At 42.6% G+C, this 27,621-nt stretch overlaps 2 protein-coding genes across 7 annotated transcripts in view; both read left to right on the top strand.

Annotated features, from left to right (window-relative positions):
* LOC102095164 (very long chain fatty acid elongase 4) overlaps positions 1-11,918 on the top strand; it is a 31,754-nt gene extending 19,836 nt beyond the window's left edge. For 2 of the 4 annotated variants that reach the window (XM_065034361.1, XM_065034371.1), the window contains exons 7-9: positions 939-1,053; positions 1,815-1,942; positions 3,325-11,918. In XM_065034361.1, coding sequence (XP_064890433.1) covers positions 939-1,053; positions 1,815-1,942; positions 3,325-3,495 — 414 coding nt within the window. In that variant the 3' untranslated portion in view covers positions 3,496-11,918. The remainder of the gene's footprint in view (positions 1-938; positions 1,054-1,814; positions 1,943-3,324) is intronic. The other 2 variants (XR_010466944.1, XM_065034377.1) reach the window with 2 other exon arrangements.
* A 252-nt stretch (positions 11,919-12,170) lies between these two features.
* The window catches only part of LOC102097047 (potassium voltage-gated channel subfamily A member 5), a 31,477-nt gene continuing 16,026 nt past the window's right edge, over positions 12,171-27,621 (top strand). For 2 of the 3 annotated variants that reach the window (XM_021298444.2, XM_065034346.1), the window contains exon 1: positions 12,171-16,364. In XM_021298444.2, the coding sequence (XP_021154119.2) occupies positions 12,930-14,861 (1,932 nt within the window). In that variant the 5' untranslated portion in view covers positions 12,171-12,929 and the 3' untranslated portion in view covers positions 14,862-16,364. The other variant, XM_065034338.1, reaches the window with a different exon arrangement.

Here is a 27,621-nt window from a genome sequence, read left to right as displayed (position 1 = left end):
AGGATCTGCCATTGCCTGTCTAACTGAATAATAGTGATTAGCTGGGCAGTAAAGAAACTGTGAATGTACATGTCCTGATATTTTTGCCGCTGCAGGTTTTCCCAGAGTTGGGGGTTAAAGGTTTGTGTCTCACGGGTAATTGAAAGTTCACCTGAAGACAGTGCCATCTTATAGCTTGTCTTCAGGTCTCCTCCTATATTATAAATAGCTGACTGAAATAACAAGGGAATCCCATTTCTCTGCTTGTTCACCAGGAATAAGTTGTATCCTGGTTTGTTTAAGATTCCACAATCTAGTGCTCTTTGGTGGATAAGTTGAAAACACACTGTCTGAAAAGTGAATCAGCATGCGGAGCCCTCCTAGGCCTATTGCCAGTGGCTTGACCAATTTTCTCTCTGTTTTCATCAGCAACAAAAGCAGCTTTTTGTCAGTCCTGAGTCCCTGAAAAACAAATTCACTTTTTGTGTGAGTGCACGCTGAAATACAGTGACATGACACATGTTCATGTGACAAAATAATTATCTTTACTAATACAAATTCCAGAAGGGTTTGGGCATTCCACGCAGCACCTTTCTTTGGATCATTCTCTGGTACCAATAAACATCTAACCTATGTCCTGAAAAGGAGCAGACCCAAGGACCTGCAAATTACATGGAAGTTCAGTCAGAGACTCAAATGTGTCCTCTTTCGGCCTTGGGACCTGAATACAAGATAAAAATAGTTGGGGCTCTATGGACCAAATTCTACCCTCCAGTTTTTCCCCATTCCAAATAATATAAGATCTATTGCACGTATTGAATTTCACCAGTTTTTATCTGCAGCAGAGGAAATAGATTTAGGAGATTCAAAATCACAGTTAATTGTTCTCATCACTTTTATGTAAAATCTTTTGTCTAAACACATCAACTTAAGTTTTTCCTTTGTCTGGCTTCTTCCAGGTTTTTTTTATCCTGCGCAAGAAACAAGAACAGGTGACTTTTCTGCATGTGTACCACCATGGGACTATGCTGTTCAACTGGTGGTCGGGGGTCAAATATGTGCCTGGAGGACAAGGTATGCTTCCATAAACACCTTGTGTTTCTGTTTTTCTTCTGTTGTGGAGACAGCATAAACAGTGCAGATGGGCTGACTGGCAGGTAGGAAGCTCACCTGTTTCCGAAAGTGTGAAAAATGTGTGCATTTCAGTTGTTACCATCTGCTCAGCTCTTTGGGCTGTTTAGGCTGCTATATTCACTGCCTCATCCAGAACAAGAATGTGCCAGTCATTTCTTGTCCAAACAGAAACAATAACATCCTGTACAAGGTCTGTTTGTATCTCCACCCAGACCAGTGGCTCTGTCAGTCCCCATTCAGCCCAGGTTCTGGCTCTCCTGCTCTGCCTGGTCTTCATTCCTTTCGGGTCTGTATCCTGACTGCTTCTCCATCTTGGTCCACCAAAGAGAAGCCTATGAAGTTGACACAGAGTACTAGACCACTATAGGTAGGCCCTGTACAAGATTCTGAGGTATTAATTTTTGGGAAGCCCTTTTGGCAACATGGCCTTGAAATGAAAATGGTATGAAATGCTTAGGTCAGAAGATCAAGAATTTTCTGCCTTTGAAGTTCTTCTCTGAACACTAGATATAGGATGGATATATGCTGAGAGAAGAAAGGAGAATATGACATGCTTCCTAGGCAGAGTCTGGATTGAAGGTTCATGCATAGGAGATATACGATGTATTTTGAAACCATCATTATAGTGGCTGTGAAATCACCACAGAATTAGTCTTGAATGGTTTGTGTGTCTTGTTCATTCTGAGTTCTTTACCCCTCAGCCTTCTTTATTGGGATGCTAAACTCCTTCGTACACATCTTCATGTACGGCTATTATGCCCTGGCCAGCCTGGGACCACAGATGCATCGTTACCTATGGTGGAAGCGTTACCTAACCATCATGCAGCTGGTAATTAATTCCATGTGTTCATCTTTGCACTCCTGTGTCTTGGGTGTGATGGCCTCTCCTGTCTGTCTCTGTCTCCTGCCTTGCTCAAATCTTTCTGTTGGCTGCTTATGGAAATCACCTTGTCCTTAGGTGTCCTCATGTACCACTGTGAGAAGTGCACTGGTTGGTGACCAGCTCTGAATGGTACTCAGAAAACTAGCAAGAGGACTTCAGTGAACACATCAACTAATAAGCCCCCATCTTTGTAATGGAAAGGAGAAAGAAAAAATAAAAATTAAACTTCTCCCTTTTCTGTCGTATATGAAAGCCCTTTGGAGGTCTGAAAACACAGCTTGATTTTGAGAGGTGTGGGGCAGTAGCTTGGGAAAACTTTGGATTCTCACCAGGGCAGGAGATTGGGCAGCCTTCATTCTGTTTTTTCAAAAAGGAAAAATATGTCTAACTGCAGACAAACAGTGGGGAGTTAAGTATGTTTTACTCTTTCTGTAGAGAATCCCTCTGGGTTTTCTTTTCCTCCTCTCTGGAGAGGTGACAAGTCCTGACAACCCTATGGTTGGTCAAAGACACGGCATAAAAGCAATGTTCCAGACAAGGACAACAATTATAGTTAAGCATGTGGGAGAGTTAATTCCACACAAAGAGAGGTTTTGCAAACAAAAAGTATGCAGTTACCAGAGAAAAGGAAGAAGGGTTAGAGTACATGTAAAACAGTGATGTACTGAAGGCTAGTTGAGAATTTTATTTATCCTGAATGGTGAAAGCAGAACAAGAAAGCATTTCATGAATGAAAAGGTATTTTTAATGCAAAATGTAACAAAGAAAATCAGTTTTTATTTAACATAATTTCAGTAGGTAGAACTCATTGCTTCAGGATATTGAGATAGGTGACTTAGCAAAAAATAATAATAATAAAAAGGATTAATGTCTAAATGAATAAAAGTAGCATCTGTACTTCTTCTCTGTTACCTAAAATGCAAATCAAAATTGTTATGAGTGTAATAATCTGATTGCCATGAGGGAAAAGAAGGAGTGTCCCATGTTCATTTTCCATGTTCCAAGATTTCAGCTACTGGCCCATGGCAGAGAAGTGGCACAAGGGCAATAGTCTGCTCCTAGGCGGGAAGGGCTGGATTCCAAACCTGCTCCTTGCAGCTGTGGGCAAGTCTCAATGTTTGGTAGACACATTACAGCCTTTCATGTTGGGAAAACTGTTGGGCTTGAAAGACAAGTTTTTCAGGGATATCAGGAGAGGCAAGCAGGTGGTACTCTGGCCTAAGGACACTGTATGTGGTGATACTCTTTATAATGGACCAAATGATCAGTTGGGGTATGTCTCATGTAGGATCCCTAACCTGGCTGCTTCTTTCTTCCCCTTCTTCCAGTGCCAGTTTGTAGCCATTGCTGTTCATTCTTCCTACAACCTCTTCGCCGAATGCCCATTCCCCGATGGCTTCAACATTGCAGTCTTCCTCTACATCCTCAGCCTCATTGCTCTCTTCCTACACTTCTACTATTGGACTTACACTAGGGGAAAGAAGGAGAAACTAACTTAAAGAAAATCAAAGAGGAGAGTCAGCATGGTCTGATGAACTTGCACATTCTCTACTGCTTGTAACATGGTTGCATGAAGAAAACTTATTTCTGGACTATGTGTGAGGCTCTTGTATGCAGAGTCATGGTTGCCTTCAAATATTTCAAGTTAGGAAGAAAAGAGTGATGATATAAACTCAGGGATTAAGGTATTGAGGAGCACATTTAATTGCCAAGCCAAGTAGTCATCAACGTAGCGGCCTTTGTGAGATAAGCATCAGAAGATCTCCTCCTTTCCTTCTGTCTGTTAGCTCAGTTTGCAAGGTCTAGCATCCAACCATGGCTCATTTTGTAGGATAACAGAGGGTTTCTTTGCATTCATAAGACTATCTCAGCTTATCCTTCTAGATCAGGCAGCGTCAGGTACCTCCAGACTGAAAGCAGTGCTCAGGTAACAGTAGCAGCCAGGAACTCACTGGTACTGCAGGAGGCACTCACCTATGCACTGCATCGCAGCCTTTCCTGCTCAGAAAGCTCCCACTGGGACTGAGGTGAATGACAGCTGTACGGCTCTGATGTTCTAACTTTATATCAGCATAAACATGAAGGAAACTAAGTTTCTAAGTAAGAAGGTAATGCAGTAGTTATCATCATGTACCATTTTCTGGAATACTTGTTTGTCTTTTGTTTCTTACATAACAATAGAGAACTTTTAATGCATGAAAACTACTTGGCATTGCTCCTTATAGATGCTGTTTTTTAAATAGAAATAATAGATTGAGGTTCCCTATTAATAACTTCTTTCCTCCAATTCGTTGTTGTTGTTATTATTATTATCATCATTTGAAAATTTTCCTTCTCATCAAAGATTAAGTTTTACCTCACAATAAGCAACCTTCTCCACTACCAACTTATCCAAGTATTAATATAAAATAAAATAAAATAAAATAAAATAAAATAAAATAAAATAAAATAAAATAAAATAAAATAAATAAAATAAAATAAAATAAAATAAAATAAAATAAAATAAAATAAAATAAAAATTTGTTGGCTAGTGTAAAGCTGCATAGCTCCATTACCTTTATCATATCACTTATTGGCTCCTTTTTTGGTCTTAAATCAACTGCAAATAGTTTTTGGCACTTATATTCATCTACAGACAGTTAAATACTGTTAAAGTTTTGATATGGTAGTGCTTTGAAAATGCTAAATTCAGGTTTTAGACTAAAATGTGGTGTTTATATACTGCAGTCTACCTTTGTTGATTAGAACTATTATTATGAAGCAGTGATTCGTTCACAGTTGAAACATAAAACTCTTGAAGGAGAATATTAGAATTATTGAATTGGATGACTTACCACTGCCAAGACAAATTCACCTCAAAAGTAAAGAAGTTTTAACTCCTCTAGGAATGTCCAGAGGATTAGATGCTAGCCTCAACCTGGCAAATTGGTGCACACAAAAAAAAACTTTATGCTCCATACAAACCTGGAGTTTAGTGGCAATGCAAAATAAATGCAACTTGTTCATTGTCAGTCTGTGTTCATATAGTCTCTCTTCTCATTTTCACTGGTGAGTATGAAAAGCAAGGCAAGGCTTATTTCACATCTATCTATGTGCTAGCTGTTTTTCTTCAATCCAAATATTTCTCCATGCTGCTTAAAATATAAATAGTACTCCTGTTTACTAGAATGCTACTTTTGTTAAAGCTTTAAATAATAAGCCTCTGGGTGGGTCATCTATCCTTTATTTTGTAAGGCAGGAAAAAAAAATATGCCGTGTATCTAACACACTTTATTCATGTTGAGGGTTTCCCCAGAGGCCACCTCAGCATTGAAGACTTAGTGGAAGTAAAGTCATTTCATTACTCCTGTCCATTTAATGATGCCCTTATGGCTTTATCCTGCTTAAACCATCAGTACATTTGGGCCCCTAGTTTCAAGGTACAGCATACTTTCCTCCAGCTGGACAAATTAGCTGTGCTTACAAAGAAACCTAATGAATTTAGCTCTTTTCCCTGTATGTGAGGGGATCATGGGTAGGTCTCAACTTCAGTTTCCCCTCACATAAACTTCTTAAGGTTGTAGGTACTAATTTCAAGGGCTTCACTAATAACTTTATACCAGAGTAAGCATCACATATTTTGATTTTCCTTGATTCATTCATAATTCTTGACTGCTTAAAAATTAGAAATTAGAAGGAAATTTGGATGAGATTAATCCAATGTTTCTGCAAATCCACTGCTTTGAAAGACAGATAAATTAGTAAACATGTCATTTAACTTTTTTTAAGTAGCCTATGAATTTTGTGTCTGTGTATAAGAGATCTTATATCAATGGATTCTGGACTGTGACTGGCCACACCACTGGTAACAATTTGCCTGCAGATAACTTGAAATAAGTGGCTGATCACCTAATTCACACACCACCATAACTATTTGTCCCAGACATGCAACCTTTGATCTATCTATTACTGTCCCTCTTCCTCACAGCCCGAGTGAGCGGCCTGATCTTGCACTTTTGAACTGGTAAGAGCTTTTTGTCATATGGCCATAGGGTGAAAATGAAGTATTTTCAGTTGGGTAATAAGCAGGAATCAAGTTTGCCCAGAAACACTGTGCTTTGGATGGTATCGAGTACAGCCATTACAAAAGCATTGATGTAAACAGAATCCATTTGTGAGTGTACTTGCACTAGCAGTGAGGATAAAATTGCATAGATATATCTGTGTGGCTCTGCAGGTCTTGATTCTTTCCTCCTTTCGACTGCACTCACTTGTCTTCATTCTTTTGTTTTATAACGGGATATCACAGTTTTCACTGTCCACTTGGGGCATCCTGTTGTGACAGAAGCAAAAACCTGAGAGTAGAGGTACATGCTCCTGCAATTTCAAAGAGAATAAAAGCACAGAATGAGATTTCCCCTTTAAGAACACATCCCTCGAGTTAAGGATTACACCAGGATAATGCACTGTTAGGTCAAAAAGACTGGAAATTATACATTGCAAGTTTGGATGATTCATGCTGTCTGGCAGCATCCAAAGCTTTGAGGGTGAAGTGAAAATATCCTGTCACAGCTGGATTTATAAAAACCTCTGGGCCAAAAGCTGATTCCACCAATATCAACGACAAAGCCTGCAGATTGCACTGGAAACAAAATGGCACAGCTGTGTGAAAAAACAGTGCACTCAGCTACATGGCCTCCTTAGCATTTGAGCAGATTGTAGTGTTATTTGAGCTTAATACATGACTTTTAGGGGGAGAATTGTGTGCAGGTCTCCCCGTTATAAAATGTGTGTCATTATGTGTTCTCAGAGTAGTTCACATTCACAAGATGTAAAGCATAATGCAAGTAGTCTCTTTAAATGAATAAGCTTGATATCATTAGTGCTCAGCATCTTTCCTACTATTCAAGTCAATGTAAATTATGGATGTTCTGATCAAATTACTTTTGAATTAACCAGACCATTTACTCAATGCTTACTTTCTCTCTGAAGATAAACGACAGGGATTCTCATTTTAATCAAAATAAAATGCAGAAAAGAAAATCAATTACATGTTTTTTCCATTAGTGTGTGATAGTAAGTTTCCAGAGGAACCTGGACTTAAAATTGCAAAACAATATAAAATGCAGGAACATAGCTGGGTTTTAAGTACTGGATTTATATATAGATACTACCAGAAAATATGGCAGTGTATGGTTTTTAAAAACGGCAGAATAATTACTCTAAACAATTAATTAAGCAACACTAGAATACAGTAGTTTACTTTGTACAATAAATAAAAATCTGTTGATCCAGATGTAAAACACCTCCAAGCCAAACACTAAAAAAGATCAGCTGACCCTATATATAGAACAGTGTGAATTTGCTGAATTCATTAATTAATAACTTCATGGATTAGACCTTGAGAGATGGAGTGCTCACATCCAGATGTTTACTGTGATTTGTCAATGGCCTTATACTTAATCCTCCTGAACAGGAAATAAGAGTCTTTTCTCTGAGGTCTCCCTTGGGGACTGTGGCAGTCTCTCTCTCTGGCCTGAATCATCTCAACACAGGATCAGACTGCTGGGGAATTAACCAAGTGGAGGAGGCACAGATTTGCTTTTAACCCCTTTGGTTTCTTCTGGGCTTGAGACTGACTTCCTCACCATCTGCCACGATGGGAATGTTATTTGCTCAACACATGGAGAAGAAAAAGTGTTCACGCATGTAGAGCAATAAGGCACAACTGTGGGGTCACTGTCGCCATCAAAGGTGTCAAAAGCAGACATGTCTAGTCCTGCCACCAGTGAGTGAAAGCGCTGTGGGCAGATCAAGCCTCTAGATGCTGGTGTATGTCTCTCCACATTTCAGCATCGCATATTTAATTTGGTGAGGCTGCAGCTCCACAGTCACTGTCAGTAATAGGGATGGCCCAAGCAGGAATATTTGTGAAAAGAGGTGCCCAAGGTGTCTGTAGTCAGGTATTCCAGAGCATGTTCAGTGTGTCTGTGGGGAGGTAGATGAATGCAGCCTCTGCAGGCTACCCCCATGGCTTGCTCCTTAACATGCGAGGCCCCATATGTAATGGGTCACTCATTTTGTTCTGTGGCAGTGTCCCACCGAATGACAGCTCCCAGCAGTCACATCACTGCCATTCCTGCTGCATAATGGCATGTTTGGGTGCTGCTCATTAACCCATGACAGCCTGAATCAGGCAGTTGCATCTGTCCCAGCATCCAAAAGCAGGGGGAGGCTAGTGAAAAGCTAAAAATGCTGATGGAAGGCAGTTGGAAGGCAGTTAAAGAAGCCTCATATGTGACATACATGATTACACAGGTCTGAGCATGGACATGTATTATTCATGTCCATGGCATGATGCTGTACAGAGCATGAGGGTATGGTGCTTTTCTTCTCCTCATGGAGGGGTTGGTAAAGTAATGTTTGTGACACAGATCTGCCTTCAGGTGGAAGATAAGAGAATCTCTAGCTTACACAGTGTTTCTTCTTCTGCAAAACTTGCGTGAGACTCTCAATAGGTGCTAGCTGGTAAAGTAAGGAATCTTAGAAGTACCACATTTAGGCAGTCCCTTGATGTTGCCTAACCAGGGGAGTCCCATTTACAGCTGTGGGAGAAAACCTGCAAATGAGGCTGCAGAATAAGCAACTAATGCTGTGTGGACCAGATGTGGGAAAAAAAAAATACACATTCCAGTCAGAGGGGATGACAACAGGCATTATAACTGGATTAGAAGAACTGAGTGCCAGTGGGAGCTGGAGAGAATTGTAAGGTTTGGTGTGGATGTGCTGGAATGGATGGGACTGATTACATGTGTGCATCTGCTCAGGGTAGAAAATACTTTTTGTTAAATCACAAGTATGGGGACAAGTAAATTCTTTGTCAGGGAGCACCTGCTTAAAACATTAGTAGCACATGTCAGCACTTGATATGTCCCACTATTCTGCATGTCATCTTTTCTCTCCAGTACCTGGGCATTCTTCTGGTAGGACTGCTGCTCTTCAAAAAGTGTTCAGAGTCTTTTCACCACACTCAGAAAACCAGGGATGCTGAATAAGAACTGCCTTTTGTAAATTCCCTTTTTGGAGTAGATGTTCTTCCCCTTTAACATCACCTCCTCACTCCTTTCTCCTCTATTCCTTTGTATCCACATATACAGATACCATACTAGATTCTCAGAATTGTTAAAGCTGCGAAGTAGCTATATAGAACATCCACTATACAGAGCAGCTGTATTTTCCTGCCATATCAATTAATAATGTACGTTTTCTTCATAGGCTTTTCAGAGAGGCATTCAGAAGGATGAATGTGGACAAGTCTATATTTTTTCCTGCACTTTAGCATAATCGCATCTGCCTGCAAATACAGGATGTGAACACTGCAACACAACATTAAGAAGGGCTAGAAACTTGGATTTTAATAAAGGGGGAATTTAAACTCAGCATAATCTCTCCCAGGCGTCAAAGAAGTGCTGCTCCCTGTTGTTGATGTAGAAGCAGGAGAATGGATACAACCCCTTGAGAAGCAGCAAGTTTATGAGCCCTCTGTGCACCTTCTTCCACTCTGCACAGTGCCCACAGTCAGCCCCCCTAGACTGTGTCTCCAGAAGGCTGGCTACCACAGTCCTGAGGATACTTACTGCATAAGGAAATTTTTGAAAGTGCCTCTAGGGTTGAGAAGGGAAGAGTAGGAAAAAGGTTGGGAATGGATGTGTTTGTTTTTTTTTTTTTTTAAGAGGGATGCTTGAAAAGGGGAGATCTGTGATGGATGGCATGTGTATGTCCCTCTAGAAGGCTGGGGTTTGTTCCCAGAGCCTGTGTGGACTCCTGTAATGCAATAGCAGGTCACATAAACGAATGGTGATTGCGAGTAAAGGCTAAACGTGACCCTTGTGGGAAAAGATCCCTGGAAGGGACTTTTACAGGTAGGAAGGAGGGCACACACAGGACCAGCACGGTGAATATAAAAAAGTACAGAGGTGAGTGAGCAGGCACAGGTGCTGGCAAGTTATCTGTTTTCTGTTGTGTTACTGGTTATATGCATATGAAGCACAGCTGAGTGTCAGTGGATGCCTGTGACTGGCCCTATGAAAGGGACATGCTCACTGAGCAGACTCCGAAGGTATTTGTTGTGGTGGTGCGGCAGTTGAACACACCCTGATGAGGTCCAGAGCTTTCAATAGGGCAACTGGTGGCTCTTTAGCACCTTTTGTGCCCCACTGTGGCCATCCTCCCTTATGCACCTTGGTGGATGCCGACCATTATGTCCCCTCCCCTGGGGGCACACTGAACAGTGATGTTCACCTCCTCCCCAGCTGGGGGATAAAGGAGGAGCTTAGTCAATAGTCAGGGTCCTCAGCCAACAAAGTGCCCAGGCCCAGAGAAGCTTCTGGACCGTGCTCATTATTGCCACAGTCAGATCAAACCAAGCTATAAATGGCACCCCTGCTGAAGACCCGCTTGAAGTGGTCTTCTCAGAGCATCAGGACTGTTATCAGAGCTCTACCCTTAGACTGGGGATGCCATCTAAGGAGACTTAACAGGATTGTGTGTCCCCACTTTCTCCTTGGTGAGCGATTATTTCTTCTGGATATATCCTCGAATGAGTCCTTGGTCCCACCTCTGGACAAGTGATTATTTATTCTGGGTAGCCTTGAGTGAGAGAGGCTTCTCTTTTGAGTGAGTGAGAACACGCTGTGGATCATCAGTCTTTTGTGGTTGTATGGTAATAATATCCCCAACTGGTACATCAAGCATGCAGTTTATTAAGTGTTGCCAGGGTGCTGATAGATTTTGAATTACCCCCTGGCTTATATTGGTTTCTGTTGTAGGGTTTCGGTCTGTTCTTTGGTTTCAGTTCCAAATCAAAGCTGGTTTAAGCTTACATTTGCTTAGAGTGGTTTTCAGGTGCCTCCATGACAGATGGTCAAACACCACAGTTCATAGGGTGCAAGGTATTAATTTTGACTGACATTGCCTACAGGAGATCTAGATTAACTTAACTAGGGATATTTTCTCTTGAAATAAATTATTATTCTTGAGGCAAGATTTGGAGGGAGAATATCTTTCTTTAAAGGAGCTGACAGAACTGGAAAAACAGAATAATTTTCCATTGTGCAAGCCTTTCCTCTGGTTATAATCCTTGACATGCATTGGTAACAAATCAGCTGTTATATGTCGGGGCGCTCAGGTATGCCTGTATTTATTGCAGAGTGTGCTAGTCCTAAAGGGTATTATACAACAGTTTGCGGGTTTGATACATTATTCAATTAAATAATTGTGAATCAAAGGGCTGTTATTTTCAAATGGCTGTTCTAGAAAACTTACCTGTAATTTTGCTTCTACAAATTACTTGTGTGAGTAAAGTGGTCCTTTACTTCACCCGCACAGGTGAAGCGATTCTGTGCTCGGTTCTCAGAGGTACATTATAGAACATGTCATGGGCAAATCATCACTTACAGTAACTATTTAATATAATTACAGTTTTGTATTTTGGCACTGTTTTTATTATCTTCAAGCATATTTCGTAGGCAGAGGTGATGTTTTAAATTAAGTGAAAACCCACTAATCTCAGTGAATCTAGGTAAACTATTCAATGGAGCTGTGAGTACCACCATAAGGATTCAGTAAAAATGTCACTTCAGGGATGCCAACTGGAAGGCAAAATAGTTTTTCACTTAATTTAATTTTGTGAGAAACCCAGAAACTCCCCAAGGTCAGGGTGGTGTATATATATGTATAAATTTTCATCCTAGAGTATTTGTATATATATTTAGTATATTTCACTCTAGATCTTGACTAGAATAGATGAGTCCATGGTTTGAATATAGAAAATAAGATCTTAGCATTGATTGTATTACTAAACTGTAACTGAAGGCATTGTGTAAAGCTGCTTCAATTCCTTTTCTCTAATAAAATGTACATCTATTAAATGTATCAGCCTTGTGCATGAAAGGGAAAGTACGGTCCCGTTTGTGAAGGCAAATGTGAAGGCAGCCTGGCAGAAACCTTGTCGTCTGCTGGTTTAGGAAGCACCTTCTGGAGCTGCACCAATTCCATGATAAACTGAGGGGAGGAAGGGGGAGAGCAAAGCAAAGCGGAAAAAAAAATACCCAATCCCTTCCTTTGTTCTCATTACGCTGGGAGGAGGCGGGGGGGGGGGGGGGGGGGGATATGCTAAGAGGCGCCAGGAATCCCCGGGGTTTACGATTATGATTTTCATTATAGGTGAATGGGGGTTTACAGCCGGAGCCCTCCCTGTGCGGAATCCCTTTACCGAGTAATCCACGCGTGGGGGCCGCACCGTAATCCCCTGCTGCGGCAGGGGCGGGGGCTGCGCGGCGGGGGGCCGACCCCGGGCGGGCCGGGAAGCGGGCGGTGTCCACCGCGCCCCAAGGGACGGAGAGCGACCCGGCCCCCCCCACCCGGCCACTGGTGTCCCCGCGGCCGCGCCACCCCTTTTGCCCTGTCTCAGGAGCGGTCTCCGTGCGGCCCCTGCCGAAAACCACCCCTCGGCGCGGCGGTCCGACGGCACCTGTGGGCACCTGTGGGTACCACCGGGGGCCGTCCCGCTTCCGAGGGCTGAGATCCGCTTCACCGAGCGTGTCCCTGCCCCGATGCGGAGCACCCCACGCGAGGCGGGGCGCGGCGGGGCGGGGCGGGGGAGGATGCGGGATCCCGGTGCCCGAGGGAGGCTGCCATTGCCTGCATGGGGGCGCGGAGGAGAAGGAATCCTTTTTGACGTCAAGTGACCATAATATAATGATCGCTCGTTCATATCCGGGTCCCCAGGAGGCTCCCCCGGGCCGCGCTCGGCCCCGCGCCGCCGCGCAGTGAGGCGGAGGCGGGCAGGGCAGGGCAGGGCAGGGCGGCCGCCCGGAGGTGGCCGGCGGCGGCGGGGAGGCGAGCGCAGCATGCCCGCCGCCTCAGACGCGCCAGCCTCCTGCCGCCGCTGCCCATGGAGATCGCGCTGGTGACTTTGGAGAACGGCGGCGCCACGGCCATCGCGGGCAGCGAGGATGCCGCGGCCGGCAGCAGCAGCGGCGGCGGCAGCGCTCGGGCCCGGTGGCGGGGCGACTTGCTCCACATCGCCGGCTCCGCCGCCGCCGCGCCGCGGCTGAGCGACGGCAAGGAGGGCACCCCGCTACCGCCGCCGCTGCCGGCGGACGAGGAGCGGGAGCGGCCCCCGCCGGTCCCCCAGAGAGGCGGCGGGAGGCGCCGCAGCGGCAGCGCGGGCAGCCCCAGCGGCGGGGCGGCAGCGCACGGAGCCCCCCTGCCGCCCCAACCGCCGCCGCGCGCCCCGCGCCCCGGTGCGGGGGTGGAGATGGGACCCCCGGAGGAAGGGGGACACCGGCGGGGCATGGCCATGGCGGCGGCCAGCGAGGAGGAGGAGGAGGCGGCGGCGACGGCAGCGGCCAACCGGGGCGCCATGCACCACCAGCGGGTGCTGATCAACATCTCGGGGCTGCGCTTCGAGACCCAGCTGGGCACCCTCAACCAGTTCCCCGACACTCTGCTGGGTGACCCGGATAAGCGTATGCGGTACTTCGACCCGCTCCGCAATGAGTACTTCTTCGACCGCAACCGGCCCAGCTTCGATGGGATCCTTTACTTCTACCAGTCAGGGGGCAAGCTCCGCCGGCCTGTCAATGTCTCCATTGATGTCTTCGCCGATGAGATCCGCTTCTACCAGCTGGGTGAGGAGGCCATGGAGCGCTTCCGGGAGGACGAGGGCTTCATCAAAGAGGAAGAGAAGCCCCTGCCCCGCAACGAGTTTCAACGCCAGGTCTGGCTCATCTTTGAGTACCCTGAGAGCTCCAGCTCAGCCCGGGCCATTGCCATCGTCTCTGTGCTGGTCATCCTTATCTCCATTATCACTTTCTGCTTGGAGACCCTACCAGAATTCAGGGATGAGAGGGAGATGCCTGTGCCTCTTCCTCCACAAAGTGGAGGTTTGAATGGCACAACCGGGGACTCCCCAGCCATGCAGCCACCCAGTAGCCTCACTGACCCCTTCTTCATCATTGAGACTACCTGTGTGATCTGGTTCACCTTTGAGCTCCTTGTCCGCTTCTTTGCCTGTCCCAGCAAGCCTGAGTTCTCCCGCAACATCATGAACATCATTGACATCGTGGCCATCATCCCCTACTTCATCACCCTGGGCACTGAGTTGGCCCATGAGCAGCAGCAGCCTGGGGCTGGTGGTAGCAATGGGGGTGGGGGACAGCAGCAAGCCATGTCCCTGGCCATCCTCAGAGTCATCCGCCTGGTCAGAGTCTTCAGGATCTTCAAGCTTTCGAGGCACTCCAAGGGGCTACAGATCTTGGGACAGACGTTGAAAGCCAGTATGAGAGAGCTGGGCCTCCTCATCTTCTTCCTCTTTATTGGGGTGATCCTCTTCTCCAGTGCTGTCTACTTCGCTGAGGCCGATGACCCTGAGTCTCATTTCTCCAGCATCCCTGATGCTTTCTGGTGGGCAGTGGTAACCATGACCACTGTGGGCTATGGGGATATGCGACCTGTCACTGTGGGTGGCAAGATTGTGGGTTCCTTGTGTGCCATCGCAGGTGTGCTCACCATTGCCCTGCCTGTCCCTGTCATTGTATCCAACTTCAACTACTTCTACCACCGAGAGACTGATCATGAAGAGCAACCTATTCTCAAAGATGAACACAGTAGTGCTCAGGGCAGCACAGCAGGGGGAGATGTAAAGAGAAGATTAAGTAGAAACTCTTTGAACAAATCTGTTGTGCACTTGGAAAACAGTGAGGGGTTCAACAATGGCACCAGTTCCTTAGAGAAAACCAATATCAAAGCTAAAAGTAACGTAGATCTCAGAAAATCCCTCTATGCTCTCTGTCTGGACACCAATAGGGAAACAGACCTGTAAGGAGAAGACAGAGTTAGAGTTCAGGGATGCAGAAGGATTTGCTGGTGTCAGAAACTTGCTACTATAACTGCTCTTTTTGGTACCAGTTAGTTTTTTAAATTAGGCTATATTTTATAAATTGATCACTGTCCTGAGCAGTCCTCCAGGAATACATGTTTTTATGTTCTTTTTCCATGACACAAAGGGTCACCTATTTTTAAAATAGACTAAGAATAAGCTACGCTCCATGATGCAGGAGCTGGTAAATTATGACAGTGCAAAATGTAATTTGTAGAAACTTATTTTAGCAAATGGTTGTTCGTTTTAAATGAGTCATTTGTAACCAATTCAGTTGCTCCAAGTTTAGTATTAAAGAGTTGGGGGATGAGTGTGTGGAGAATGAATGGATTGGGGGGGAGGGAGGTTGAAGTTTTTTGTACTGTAGTTTCAAACTGAAATTATTCCAACATATTTTATACCTGTATAACTGTATTTATGGTCAAAAGGGAATTTCTTATTCCTGGGAAATACGACATCATTAAAGCACTAGGAACATTAGCAGATCAGCACTTTCAGAGTTTTCCACTTGTGATCAGTACAGATGTCGTTATCTAGTATGTGAAGTGAATTTGGTGCTTTTAACCCTGTAGCAGAAAACTTCTATTGTCATCAATATGTTAGTTTCTTGTGAGCCTTAAATTATTAAATAATGTAGATATACTTCTTTATAAATAATTTTATTAATTACCTTACTGTTTCAGAATTTCTAAATGATTCAGTCCTATGCTTGCTGTCCCCAGTCAAAAAATGTATGTGCAGCTTTTTTTTTTTTTTTTTTTTTTTGGTAGTTTTACAGTTTTATACCTTCATTATAGTTTTGAGACCAAAAGAAAAAAATATTGTCAGCTGTTACTGGTTCGATCCAAGTGCACAACAGATCAAAAGCGTTAGGGAATGGACAGATTAACAACAAAATAGAATATGAGTGCAATATCTACAAAATTGTTTTCATTGTACACTCCAGATTACTTTGACATGTATATCAGTCACCTTTATGTATCCATACCATTTGTGTACACAGTTCACTGTTTTTAATTATCATAGATGGGAGACGGATGGCACTTAGAGTCCAGCATGGCATGCCGTGCTACTTAAATAACCATTGCGTGGCTTATATCTTGGACTCAGATGGAAAGCATCACCTTTGATCAAAAAACATCCTTGTTTTTCTTTATTTCCAAACAAAACCGTTTCAGTGCTGTGGATTTTACAGTTAAGATGTTGAAAGACAAGTGACACGTTCTCTTCATCCTGATAACACAGCACTGTACAGCTTACTAGTGAAGACTGACACAGAGTTGCATCTTTAAATCAAAGAGCTGTATTACTGTTTTTCTTGCAAAGAACATTTCTGTTTTCCCCTCAAACTTCTGTTTTATTGCTGAGGGATGTTTCATGCCTTTACCACATACAGTGGCACAGCAAGAGTAGCAGAGAAAGAAGTCTTGATTGTCAACACTCAAGGTTTGTTTCTAACAAATTTTCTTATGCAACTAAGTAAATATTAAATCAGGATTATAATTTATGCAAGTATCTCAGGTATATGCAATGTGATACATTTAAATCAGCTTTGTAAAACAGCACTTTGACATTCATTCAGACACAAATTACTTGTCTGTTACCATGCTCTTTAAAGGTAATGGCAAATGCATTATATTTTTCCTTCCTATCCAGTGGAACAGGCATGGTAAGTGCCAAGCAAGTAGTATTTTTCATGTTAGGTATAAAGAACTGTCACAAAGCTCACCATAAAACCCAGGGGTGAGGAGGAAGGAAATTGAATCTGATAATAGAGAACAGGATCTTTCACATTAATTTTAAATGTTGATTTCTTGATTGATTTTCTTGTTTGTTTAGATGGAGAATTATGCTGTAATATGCTGAGAAACTGTCTGCAACAAGACAAAGTGCCCAGTCCAGTGGCACTCCAGACTCGAGCAGATCTGTTTGCCTTAGTGAGGGTTTTTGCATCAAAGTGAAGTGCAGAATTAGCCCTTTAGTGAGACTGAGTCTAAAATGAAAGAAAGAAGTGGTGTAATTGTCTGTTGCACATGCTGAGATCTATCTAGATCCTTATTGGACTTAGAGTGAAGCTTTTTACTAAGGCAAATAGTTTGATTTACTTTCAGTGATTACATCCATCTGACTTACCTGACAATTCAGTGAGTCTTTCAGGATCAAATTTTGGTTCTGTCTTCCTCTACTACCCTCACCTTCCTGACGGCTTTTATCTTCCATAGTTTGCTCTTCCATTTGCACATTGTGCTGAATTAGACTGTCAGCTTTGGGGGGGGGGGGGATGGGGGGGCTGTGCGCAATGTGTATATACAGTCCCTTGTTTAGCAGTGAAACCCGGCTTATGGCCAGGACTTCTGTATGCTAATGGTATGAATTACATAATGGTAATTGTTGCAATTAGTGGAGTAACACTGGTGTAAAACTGATGCAGGTGAAAGCAGATCAGGGCTGTGGGGAGTGGGCTTAGCTGATCTTAGAAGCCCATTGCTGATCAAAAGAGAAGCACTTGTCTTCCTCCTTCCTTCTCAGTTTTCTTCCTCCCATTGTGTGCCCTTTTGTTGCATAAACTGAAGTGGTTCTGTCCTTGTGCAAGTACATGTACCAGTGCTGCCTTCTCTTCCAGGAGCTGCTTGAACTCACTAATCTGGCAGAAAATCCCAACACAGCAACAAAGTAGATACTCCTCTGTCAGTTTGTGTGTTGGAAAGCAAGTGGGTGCCAGAGCCACTGTGAGGAAGGGATGGGGAAGGTTGGTGGTGTGGGGAAGTGAGGAGACGGGGAAGAGTGGAATCTTCACCCTTCAGTGGCAGTGAACTGTTAGGTTATCACAACTGCATGTTGAACCTCACTTTATGTTTGCAGAAATACCACAAGACTTGGTCTTGCAAGGTGCTAGGGGGCTTTAACTTCCCACTGGAGCCAGTCTGCAAATCAGCTCTGGATTCTAGCATGTGTGTCCTGCTATAGCTGAAAGTAGGATTTGTCCCCATCGAGCTCAAGCTCTGTGAGAGCAAAGTTCCCTGATTGCTGCAAAGGGCTGTATGCAAGTTTGTCAAATAATTCCTTGACCTTCAGTTTGAACATGCTGCGTTTTCCATAATAAAACAACAGAACTTGCCAATAAAAAGAAAACCAATTAGTCTGAAAATATAGTTGAAAATATTGTTTGGCTTGGCTTTTTAACAAGCTTGTCAAGCACAGATCAGGCAAACTCAACTTTGACACCTTCTTTACATGGATGTGTAATTTCTATTGTCTTACAGAGCAGTAAAGGATTTGCTTTCTAATGAGACAGGTTACTGCCAGGCACTAATATGTCCAGAAACAGGGTTAGATGAAAATTCAGCAAAGCACTTATCATGGGCTCAGCTTTAAGCACATATTTAAGTGAAGCATCATTCAGCAGGTATTATAGATGTACAAGATCTTTGCAGTCTAGATCTTTGTGATTGTTAAAGATGAACTACATACCCTGCTGAAACCACTGCACTTTGGTGCAGATTTTTAGGTACATAGCACAGTTTGTGAGCCTGAAAACCAGTGGTGCTGCAGGACACTGCAATCAGAACATGAGATTCCTACTATAGAAAGAGAGCTGGTTCCTGCTCATCAGAACAGTCCTCTTGACACGATCAGTTGCAAACTTGAATACCGGGATTGTCTGCATGAAGAATTGCAACTTCGGCTTGGATGAGTGTATAGTTGCACTTTTCAGCAGTGAGAACCTGCTTGTGGTGTAACCGATTTCAGTGTTGAGAAGCTTCATTGAGTTCAGCAGGCAGCATGTATCTGTGCCTGGGATAAAAACAGTGCAGAAGCCTTGACGCATGCCAATGCAAATTTCTGCCACAAAAGAATATGAGAGAACCAAATCACTCAGGAAGCTCCTTTAAATGTGAATCAGGGAGAGAGTTTAGGCTGTGTATGCCATTTCTAGGCTCATTACAAGAATGAAATCTGTCCAAATCATTATTGATTTTATGTTAGCTGACCTGGAATGAAAAGCCAGCTGAATGAAATCTCTTTGGAATATCAAAAGCCACAAGATATCAGAGCTTAATGAATAGCAAATTATTGCAAATGTAAAAAAGAAAAAAGACAACAAACTCTTGTGACTAGGAACTACATCACGGAAGATTTCTCATGCCACACATGCCTATATGCCATAGTTATTAATGGCTTGTCACTTTGTATGAGACAGTATGTACTGAAATGCATTACCCTTCCATTCTTTCATTTTGGGGATGCTGAAGTGCATATTCTTTTTGATCACCAGTAACGTAACTTTAGTTTGCTCAGCCTGTCCCCAAGGGGAGTCTATGTTCCCATTTTACTTTTCCATCATTCTAAAAAAATGATAAAACAGTAACTAGCAGTTATATAACATCATTCATCTCCTAGCACTTTATGAACAATAGTACAATCTTCTATATACAAACATAGTAAAGCAAAGGCTGTGGAAGGGAAGACTGAGCCTTTTAAAGGGGAGAGGACTAGCAAAGGCACAGAAATGAGTGGGTTTGGCTGGACTTGCATATCTAAAAAGTGATTTTATGGAGGGAGGGAAGGAAGGACAGAGATTCACTCTGTGGACTTCTTTTTGGTCTCTTGCATGGCTCTTGGTGGCTCTGCAGGCAAGGGCTGTGTGCCAGCATCTGTGTACTGTGACCCATCTGGTGGGGTCACTGAACGCCGAGGGAGAGTTAATGCTGCTTTGAGCAGCACAAACAAATCCCTCTTATATGTGTTTTTATTTGGACTCTGTAAGAAGAAAACGGCACTTCTGCTGGCTGTTCCCTCGCCTCTTGTGCTGCAAACACCGCTATTGTGGTAGTGGTGATGGGCCCTCTTCATTTGCGGTACACTGAGCAGTGCTCTGAAGTATCTACCCTTCTTCACGCACTGCCATTCACCTCTAATTAGGTTACAAAGCAAATATCAGTGCACTTTCAGTCTCACAGAAGATATACATGTACACAAAAAGCCTTACGCTTCTGAGAAGTATCATTGAAGCTAGTTCTGAGGTAAAACCGTTTAGCGAGATGCAACAACGCCGCTTAGTCATAGTGAGGAATGTAGCTACCTGGCTGAGGCTTGTTCAGGTCATTTGACAAGATGTCATGATCAGTAGTGAAATTTGGCAGGGGTCTGCAAGCAGATTGCTGCCATGCTAAGGGAATAATAAAAAGAGGGCTTTAAAGACCTACTCAAGACTTTGGCCTGGCTACTTGGCCATTGATGGGATCGGTACAGTACAGTAGTCAGTGTACTGGAGAGACCCCACTAATAGTGAGGTTGATCCTGTTCAGGACAGTGGGGCAGCAAGGGATCTGTGAGATAAAGCTTTAACATCATCTGCCTGCCTTTGGTGCAGTTTCAAGTAATCTCCCTCTGTAAGCTAACTTCTTAAGTTACAAAAATATAAAAAAAAATGAAATAAAAAAGTTATTTACAAAAAGTTCACCTAAAACCAGTCAAAATCATTGTTCCAAAATCATTTTGTGAAGGCTTACATAATATTCAGCACCACAAAATATTTTAGAACATGGCATTTAGTGTATTTTAGTGTATTTGTAGCCTTTGTAAGTTGTGGGTTTGGTTTGTTGTTTGTTTGGTTTTGGTTATTTTTCACTTTCTTGCTGTATGCATTAATTGCTCCCCAGTTCTCCTTGTCAGCTTGTTAAATTTCTGTTGCTCTTGCCTTAATTTGGGACCTAAGGCTGCTGATACTCTTCAGTGAACCTGGGTCATGCTGTCTGATGTCAGCATGTCAACTCACAGTATGAACAAGCACAGAAATTCTCCAGTAGCTACCTGTGGGTCCGTTGACCAGAACAACCTCCATATTTGTATGATGAAACATGGTGAAACATGTGGGTATGGTATCATTAAGATCATATTAATTAAAAAGCTTTATGTTAATTGGAATAAGAAAAAAGTAAAGCTCATAGCAATATGGCTAAATAATTTCTTGGAATTAGAAGCTGTAAAGATAAATATCAACTTGTTTAAAGAACAGCATTCATACACAATTAGCATATATATTGAAGTGATTTCTCACTTCTGTAATCTAGTAATGTAGTGTTCTTATTTGGTATTTTTTGATTCCCAGGTATCTGTAGTGTATTTTTGCCAGGGCTGAAAAAGACAGAACCAGAGACAGTCCCAGAGCTATTGTGAAACAGTGTCTGGAAGACGGCTTGTTTACATGGAAGCATGTTTTTTCTTTTATTAGTAATACCAACTGATGACATGAACCCCCTTTTTTCTCTTCATAAGTACTGCAAGTAAACATATTTGTATAGTTAGCATTGCTGTGTTGAAATCACCTAAGGATGGAACACAGTAGCTACAGCTCCAGATTCTCACCACAGTATCAGCACTAATTTTGTTTTGTTCCCCACTGCTGTAAAGGCGTGGGACTTGATTCCATGCTTGTACGAGGCTTTGTGCCACTTTCCATTGAATTTACAGCTCAGCTGCCCTCTGCAAGGTAATTACATGGTTTTGCCAATGTGATGGATCTGACTCAGCTAAGAGTTTGCTATTCCGCACCCTAAAATCCCACTTTGGTGGACAATGAACAGGTTGTCCAACTTACGACTAGCATTACATTGCCAGCTTTGGGGCTTTCTTTAAGAACTTTGTGCTAGGGACAGATACCTGAATTTTTTCTTGTTGATGTCTGGGTGAATCCAAAACAGTGCTGTTAAATCCAGTGGCTCTGTCTGCAATCTTGTTTCCGTTGTTCTGAAAGAGATGCAACATCCTTTGTTTTCAGTGGATTTCTCCTTATTTGACTTGCTGTGATGTGAAAATGAGGTTACCCTTTCCGATGGAATGATGTTACTTTGAATTTTCAGTGAATTTACCTGATTTCAGAAATACCTGTCTAGTAGTCAAATCCATAACCTTCTTAGCTGGCAACAAAGTGTTTCCATTAGAGCACGGGCTTCCCAGCATACATAGGCTATACGATTACTGCAGCATTAATAATTTTCCAGATAGAATTTAGAATTTACCAAAGTTAATCTGCAAATTCTGCATTAGTAATTCACTCATGTTCACTGTCACCAGAAGGATGTTTTCAAATAAATCAGTGCAGGTTGTAGGTTGTAACACTTTTCTGACATGCAGAAGACCAAAAAAAAAAAAAAAGAAAAAAGAAATGTATATCTCATTTCTGTGTTTCAGTGTGCTGTGGAGATGGTCATTTGTGATCTTGTGGGAAACAGCTTTACATAGCTGAAGATAATTTTTTTTTCTAGCATTCTGTGTTGTTTTTTCCTCTGTAATTTATGTCACCCATTGCAGTCCTTCTCACATGAGTAATGACTTAGATTCGGGGTTCCCTGGTCTTCACTGATATTATCTGAGAAGATGTAGATCCAAGATGAAGAATTGTTTCTGAAAATAGGAGTGATTTGCATTTTTGTCTTCTCTTCCAACTCTAGTTATTTTGTTCTTGGATAACCCTGGCTCTTGCCCTTTGGATTAGTACCTCGTTGTTCACTTTCTCCTTTTGCTTTTATCACACAATATATGCGACAGTGGTAGCAGTCATTTCTGCAAAGCAGTAAGTGGCAGAGCTGTCCTGCTGCTGCATGTAGTAGATGTGAATAGTGCTGGGCATTCCAGAGCTGCCTCTCTTCAGTTTCAGAGAAGCCACCTTGGATGGAAATCCATAAAATTCCCCTCTCAGCACAGCAGTAATTCTACCCTTCTCCAGTTTTCTTACAAAGTCAGTTTGGAGATAAATATTCTTGAAATATACAGTCTCTTCTGTCAGATCACATCTCCAACCCAGACTAGGCAGTGGTGGTTTCTGTGTGGTCTGTTTCCTGTAGGTGAGGAGTACAATGAAACCTTGCAGCTCCTCTCATGAGAAATCAGTTGCATGATAAATTCTCATATTCAGGGTTTCAGTTTGTATGAAGATACTGGAGGAAGTGGTGCAATTTGAATATACTAGGTTGGCAGCATAGCTATCTAAGGCTCTGCAGTATGTATAGGGATCAGAGATTGGTAACATTAAAATTCCTTCTTTGGTGTGGTTGCACTTCAATCGTGATGTCCTAGCACTTCGTAAAAAACTCAGAAATCCATGCTAGGGTTTTCTTCGCTCCCTTCAGAGTTAGTAGAGATTAGCTACATTTGACAATACTTAATTCTTTCAAGGAAGTTCAACAAATTTAAAACTTCTTTCACCTCCTCTTCCTCTCTCTAGTCCCTGTTAAACTCTAAGTAGAAATGCATGTGATTGGAGGTGTGTGTGGGGGTGCCGACAGATGAAAATTATTTGAATTATTTAAGCAGTGTAGTCTTATAATTTTTTTCTGTCTTGTTTAAACTGATTTGAAAATCTGAGGGGGTGTAATTGAGGAAAGGCTTTAATGTGAATTTGCAGAGCAGATTTTATAAGTTACTTAGTTCAGAAAACACTATAATTTTCAAGGCAGTACTCCATAAGAGGCTTACTTAAAGACAAGAAAGGTTAATGTGAAAATACATGTTGTTGTTATTATTTTGGTATTATGCAATTAACTCTAGGAATGTTTCAATTAGGAAATATAATCTTTAATGTGCTAAGAAATTCTGGCCATGCAAGACAACTGATGTGAAGAAACAATCTGTCTAGAGGGTGACAAAGATTGCCCTGGGAAGGAATACCCTCTAGATAAAGCTTAGCCACTGTGCTTTGAAGGAGCCAAATAAGAAGCAAAGGGAAGACCAGGAGTCTGTACCTGAGATATCAGGACATTTGCCTAGGAAAGGCATGGTGGCTCCCAGTGTTGTTTCAGCTACTGGGCAAAATACCTACACAATATCTCAATATCTCTCAGGATCATGTTTTAAAAGTCTGTTCAGTGCTTTGAAAGAAAGGATAGGCGTATCTGTCTTTAAGAGAGTGTGCTGAAGTGTGGATCTACTGGCACCTTCCTGCAGGCCTCGTGGAGTAAGTCACAGTAAATAGCAAAATTTCAGTCAGGTTCCAATAACCTACTTTTCACACAGAGTATCTCTAAATGACCCATTTTTTGGGTTAGGATGCTAACTTCAGTGACTCTGCTGTCAGTATGTTGACTATTTAGAGATGCCCCAAACTTCTCTGTAGGTAAAAACTCTGTAGCCAAGGTATTTCAATCTGGAGAGAAAGAGTTCTTGCCATTCTGGATTGAAACCATCTTAAGCAGGTCCTGGAAGAATACCAGGGTATGTAAGAAGGATCTCAGTGATGCGTACTGATAGCAGAGCAGAGACTGAGGAGCATAGAATTTTGAAGCATGAGAGAGCAATCCCTCCGGAAGACCTGGAAACACTGTGCATTTCAAAATGGAATTTGCAGTGCTTCTTTCTAGTGAAAAATGATGTAGGTTCTGTTCTTAATAAGGAGCTTGATATTGACTGCATCTGTATTAGAAAATGAAATGTGCCCAGGACCATTCTCTGGTACTGAGGCCAATTGGCATGCAACAGCCTGGGTTCATACTGTTAGACTCTTCCTCCAGAACAAGGTGGCTGGAGGCAGACTGCCTAATGGGCTGAGTTCCTGGCCTCTGCTGATTCCCAGATTGTGCCTAGGAAGTATTTGGGAGAGAGCTCTGTGGTACAGATTTACAAGTGTGACCAGAAGCCTTCAACAGGATAGCTGATTGTGATTAATTGCCTGGGAACGTTCCCTCAAAGTGCTTAGCTGACAAGGGTAGACATTGCTCAGTTCACACTTAGGGCTGAGAAGTGTGACTTGCTTTGATGCTATATGGCATCTTGCCCTCAGGCAATTTCTTGGAGTATCTGAAAAGCTTTACACATTTCCCTGACTGGTACTTTCTTACCTTAAACAATAATCAGTATCTATTCATTGAGCACAATTATTTCTGCAGAAATATGTTCTCATCTAATTCTGCTTCCACCTGAGCTCATGTATATGCAACCATACTAAGAGTCACTACACAAACCCCTGACTTTTCTAAGTGCAAATGGAGGAGCACAAGCGAATCTGACAGTGAGAGCAGTTGCTTGGTTTTAAACTGACTGATTTTCCTGTTTGCACAACCGTAGTGTAGGCTATACCTTGTGTTTCAGTCACTGCATCTTGTAATTCTGCTTAGAAACTGGTATATGGTTGAGGCCCTGGTGGCCAAGAGCATCCTCTGTTCTTGCTATCTGTCAGGCTTCACTAGAAAATAACTGGAAATTAAAAACCAAATCAAACAAACAAACAAGGAAATGAGTGGGGAGACACTCCTAACTGTATGCAAAGAAGTTCAGGTAGGATGAGACCTGCAGAGATCTCACTGAAGCCAGCCTCATTCCAAAAGAGGTAGTCAACCTCTTGTAAATTATTTTATGCAGATGTTTGCCTGGCCTGTACCTGACATGGACAAGGCCCTTCTGGGGTTAAGAGTTCTTCCCTTTGCATATATGCTAAAAGCATAATTTGGTCCTAAAGTAGTTGCGACCTGAAAGGGGAATCACTAGAAGTCAAAACAAATCTGTACTTTCTGAACATTGTTGGCTTCCAAATGGCTTTTACATTTCTAAATCCATTGAGATATCCTCAGAAAAAGGTGCATGCAAGTAGGGACTCATCTGAAAGTATGACCAGGCTTCCCTTACAAAATACTGTGATCTTGGATGTAACACTGGAAGCAAAACTATTCCAGGTGTGTGTAACTGTATTACTGCTTCTAGTGCTGTAGAACCATGGACCACCCAGCATGGGCAGGAAGTGGATCACCACTAGAATTCTTCTGTAAATTCAAGGTGAATTTATATGCCAGCTCTGGTGTGATCCCCAGGGACTAGAACATGAGTTCAGATAGACTGAGAAGAGTGCATGTCTAGAAGTAAACTTCCACTTGAAATATTTTCTGACACTATATTTGCAGCTCAGTTGCAATAATATTAGATATTAATGCTGCCAACCACCCCAAAAAGTGGGTGAGAAGCAAGTCCCTCTGAAGAGACCACTAGGGACAAATGAACCTATCAGTGGCTTTCAATTTTTACTTTTTTTATACGGAAGCATCCCATATGATCTTCCAGTGAACACAGTCCTTCTCCTATTGGCTCTGTTTTCTCCTTTGTCTCACTCCTCTGACAGAGGTTGTCATCCTTCAATAGGAGTGGCAGGATATGACTTCTGATTACTGAAGGCCTGTTTGATAATGGAAAATGTTCTGGACAATAGAACTTGATGGCTGAGGAATTTCTGCTATGGAGGTAGCTTCTTCCAGCAGATGAACGGGCAAGTAGCTTAATGTGGCTGTCAAGTCTTAGGGGTCTTTAGCAAAGACCACCTGAACTTGGGGTCTGGAATGCTGAGGTCCACCACTTGGAAAGTCTGATGAAACCTTTTACATCAGGTTATCAGTCTTTAAAGACTTTTTCAAAAGTGAGGTTAAAAGTTATGTCTGTCATATATATGTATTATTCAGTAATTTAGAGGCAGCATACATACTTAAAATGGACATGTAAAAAGCATTTAGATTTGCAAGAATGCAAAAGGATAATTCAAGAGCCAGACACATCTTGGACATAAAAGAACAAAATCATAATTGGAGGCAGTAAGGGGAGGGGGTCCTTCTATTAATTTTCCCTACAGAGAGAAGTCGTAAAGTCGTTACTGCAGCATTCACGGACAGTGAAATATGTATAGAAAATATTTCAGGAGCACATCCTGCTCTGTGTTTACTCTGTAATTATGGATTAGTCGTACTGAAGTCAACTTTTGTTCCATTCCAAGAATCCTACTCAGATAGACTTGAGGGCAGCAGCATATCCTTTCTTTTCCTTGAGTCTTGACAGACCAAATTAAATAGTGATCTCTCTTACAGTGATAGCATGCTGACAGCATGTGCTGTGGGGAGAAGAGAGTGTGGAAACAATATTTCTTATTGCCTGAACTCAGCTTGCAAAATGGTAGCGTAGCATGTCTTGTTTATCTATACTATTTTCTCAGTCAAAGCAGGTGATGCTGGGAAGGTGTGTGAAGGGCCCAAATTTGGAAGAGAAAATAATTGGAGACCGATGACTGGAACAAAATGCTCAAGCCAAAGTGCTTCCTCCCTGGAGAAGCACTCCCACAGTCAGATGTAGTGTTGTTTAGCCCTCTGGTTTTAATTCTAGGACTGCAAAGAAAGCATGGCACTTAAGGCCCTGCCTGGGAATTTTTGTCTGCTGTTGGGTAACGAACCTAAACATACAGGAATCAGGCCTGAATAAGAATCTTACGTACCATCCACTTCTCATCAGTGAAACCCATACTGTTCCCTCATCTGATTTTCTAATTGAATTGTCATGGGTGTGAAATCACACTGCAAAATTTCCTCTGGTTATTTGCACAGAGCTCAGAGGCAGGAGCCAATGTAACATACTTTGAATTTGTTTTCCTTTTTAGAAGGGGCTTGCATTTTAAGGTTTTTCTGGTTTTGTTTTTGTTTTTTGGGGGGGGCTAATGTACATGTGATGTCAGGCTTCCCAGATGAGAATGGTTGGACTGGCGTTGACATTTTTAGAAATGTGTGCGAATGGAAAAATATCCTGGGAGTGCTGCCAACCGCTGATTCTGTAAAGCTTTAGTCTCTCTTGAATAGGAAACATGAGCCAGGTACCTTTACTAAAAAGAAGACTTACTCATGAAGTGTCTCTACTCAGGTGTGTGCAACCCATGCCTTCTTAATTTAAGGAAAGGGCAGGA

The sequence above is a fragment of the Columba livia genome, chromosome 1 (genome assembly GCF_036013475.1).
Source record: "Columba livia isolate bColLiv1 breed racing homer chromosome 1, bColLiv1.pat.W.v2, whole genome shotgun sequence".
Lineage (NCBI taxonomy): Eukaryota > Metazoa > Chordata > Aves > Columbiformes > Columbidae > Columba > Columba livia.
This window is presented reverse-complemented; position numbering and strand designations above follow the sequence as displayed.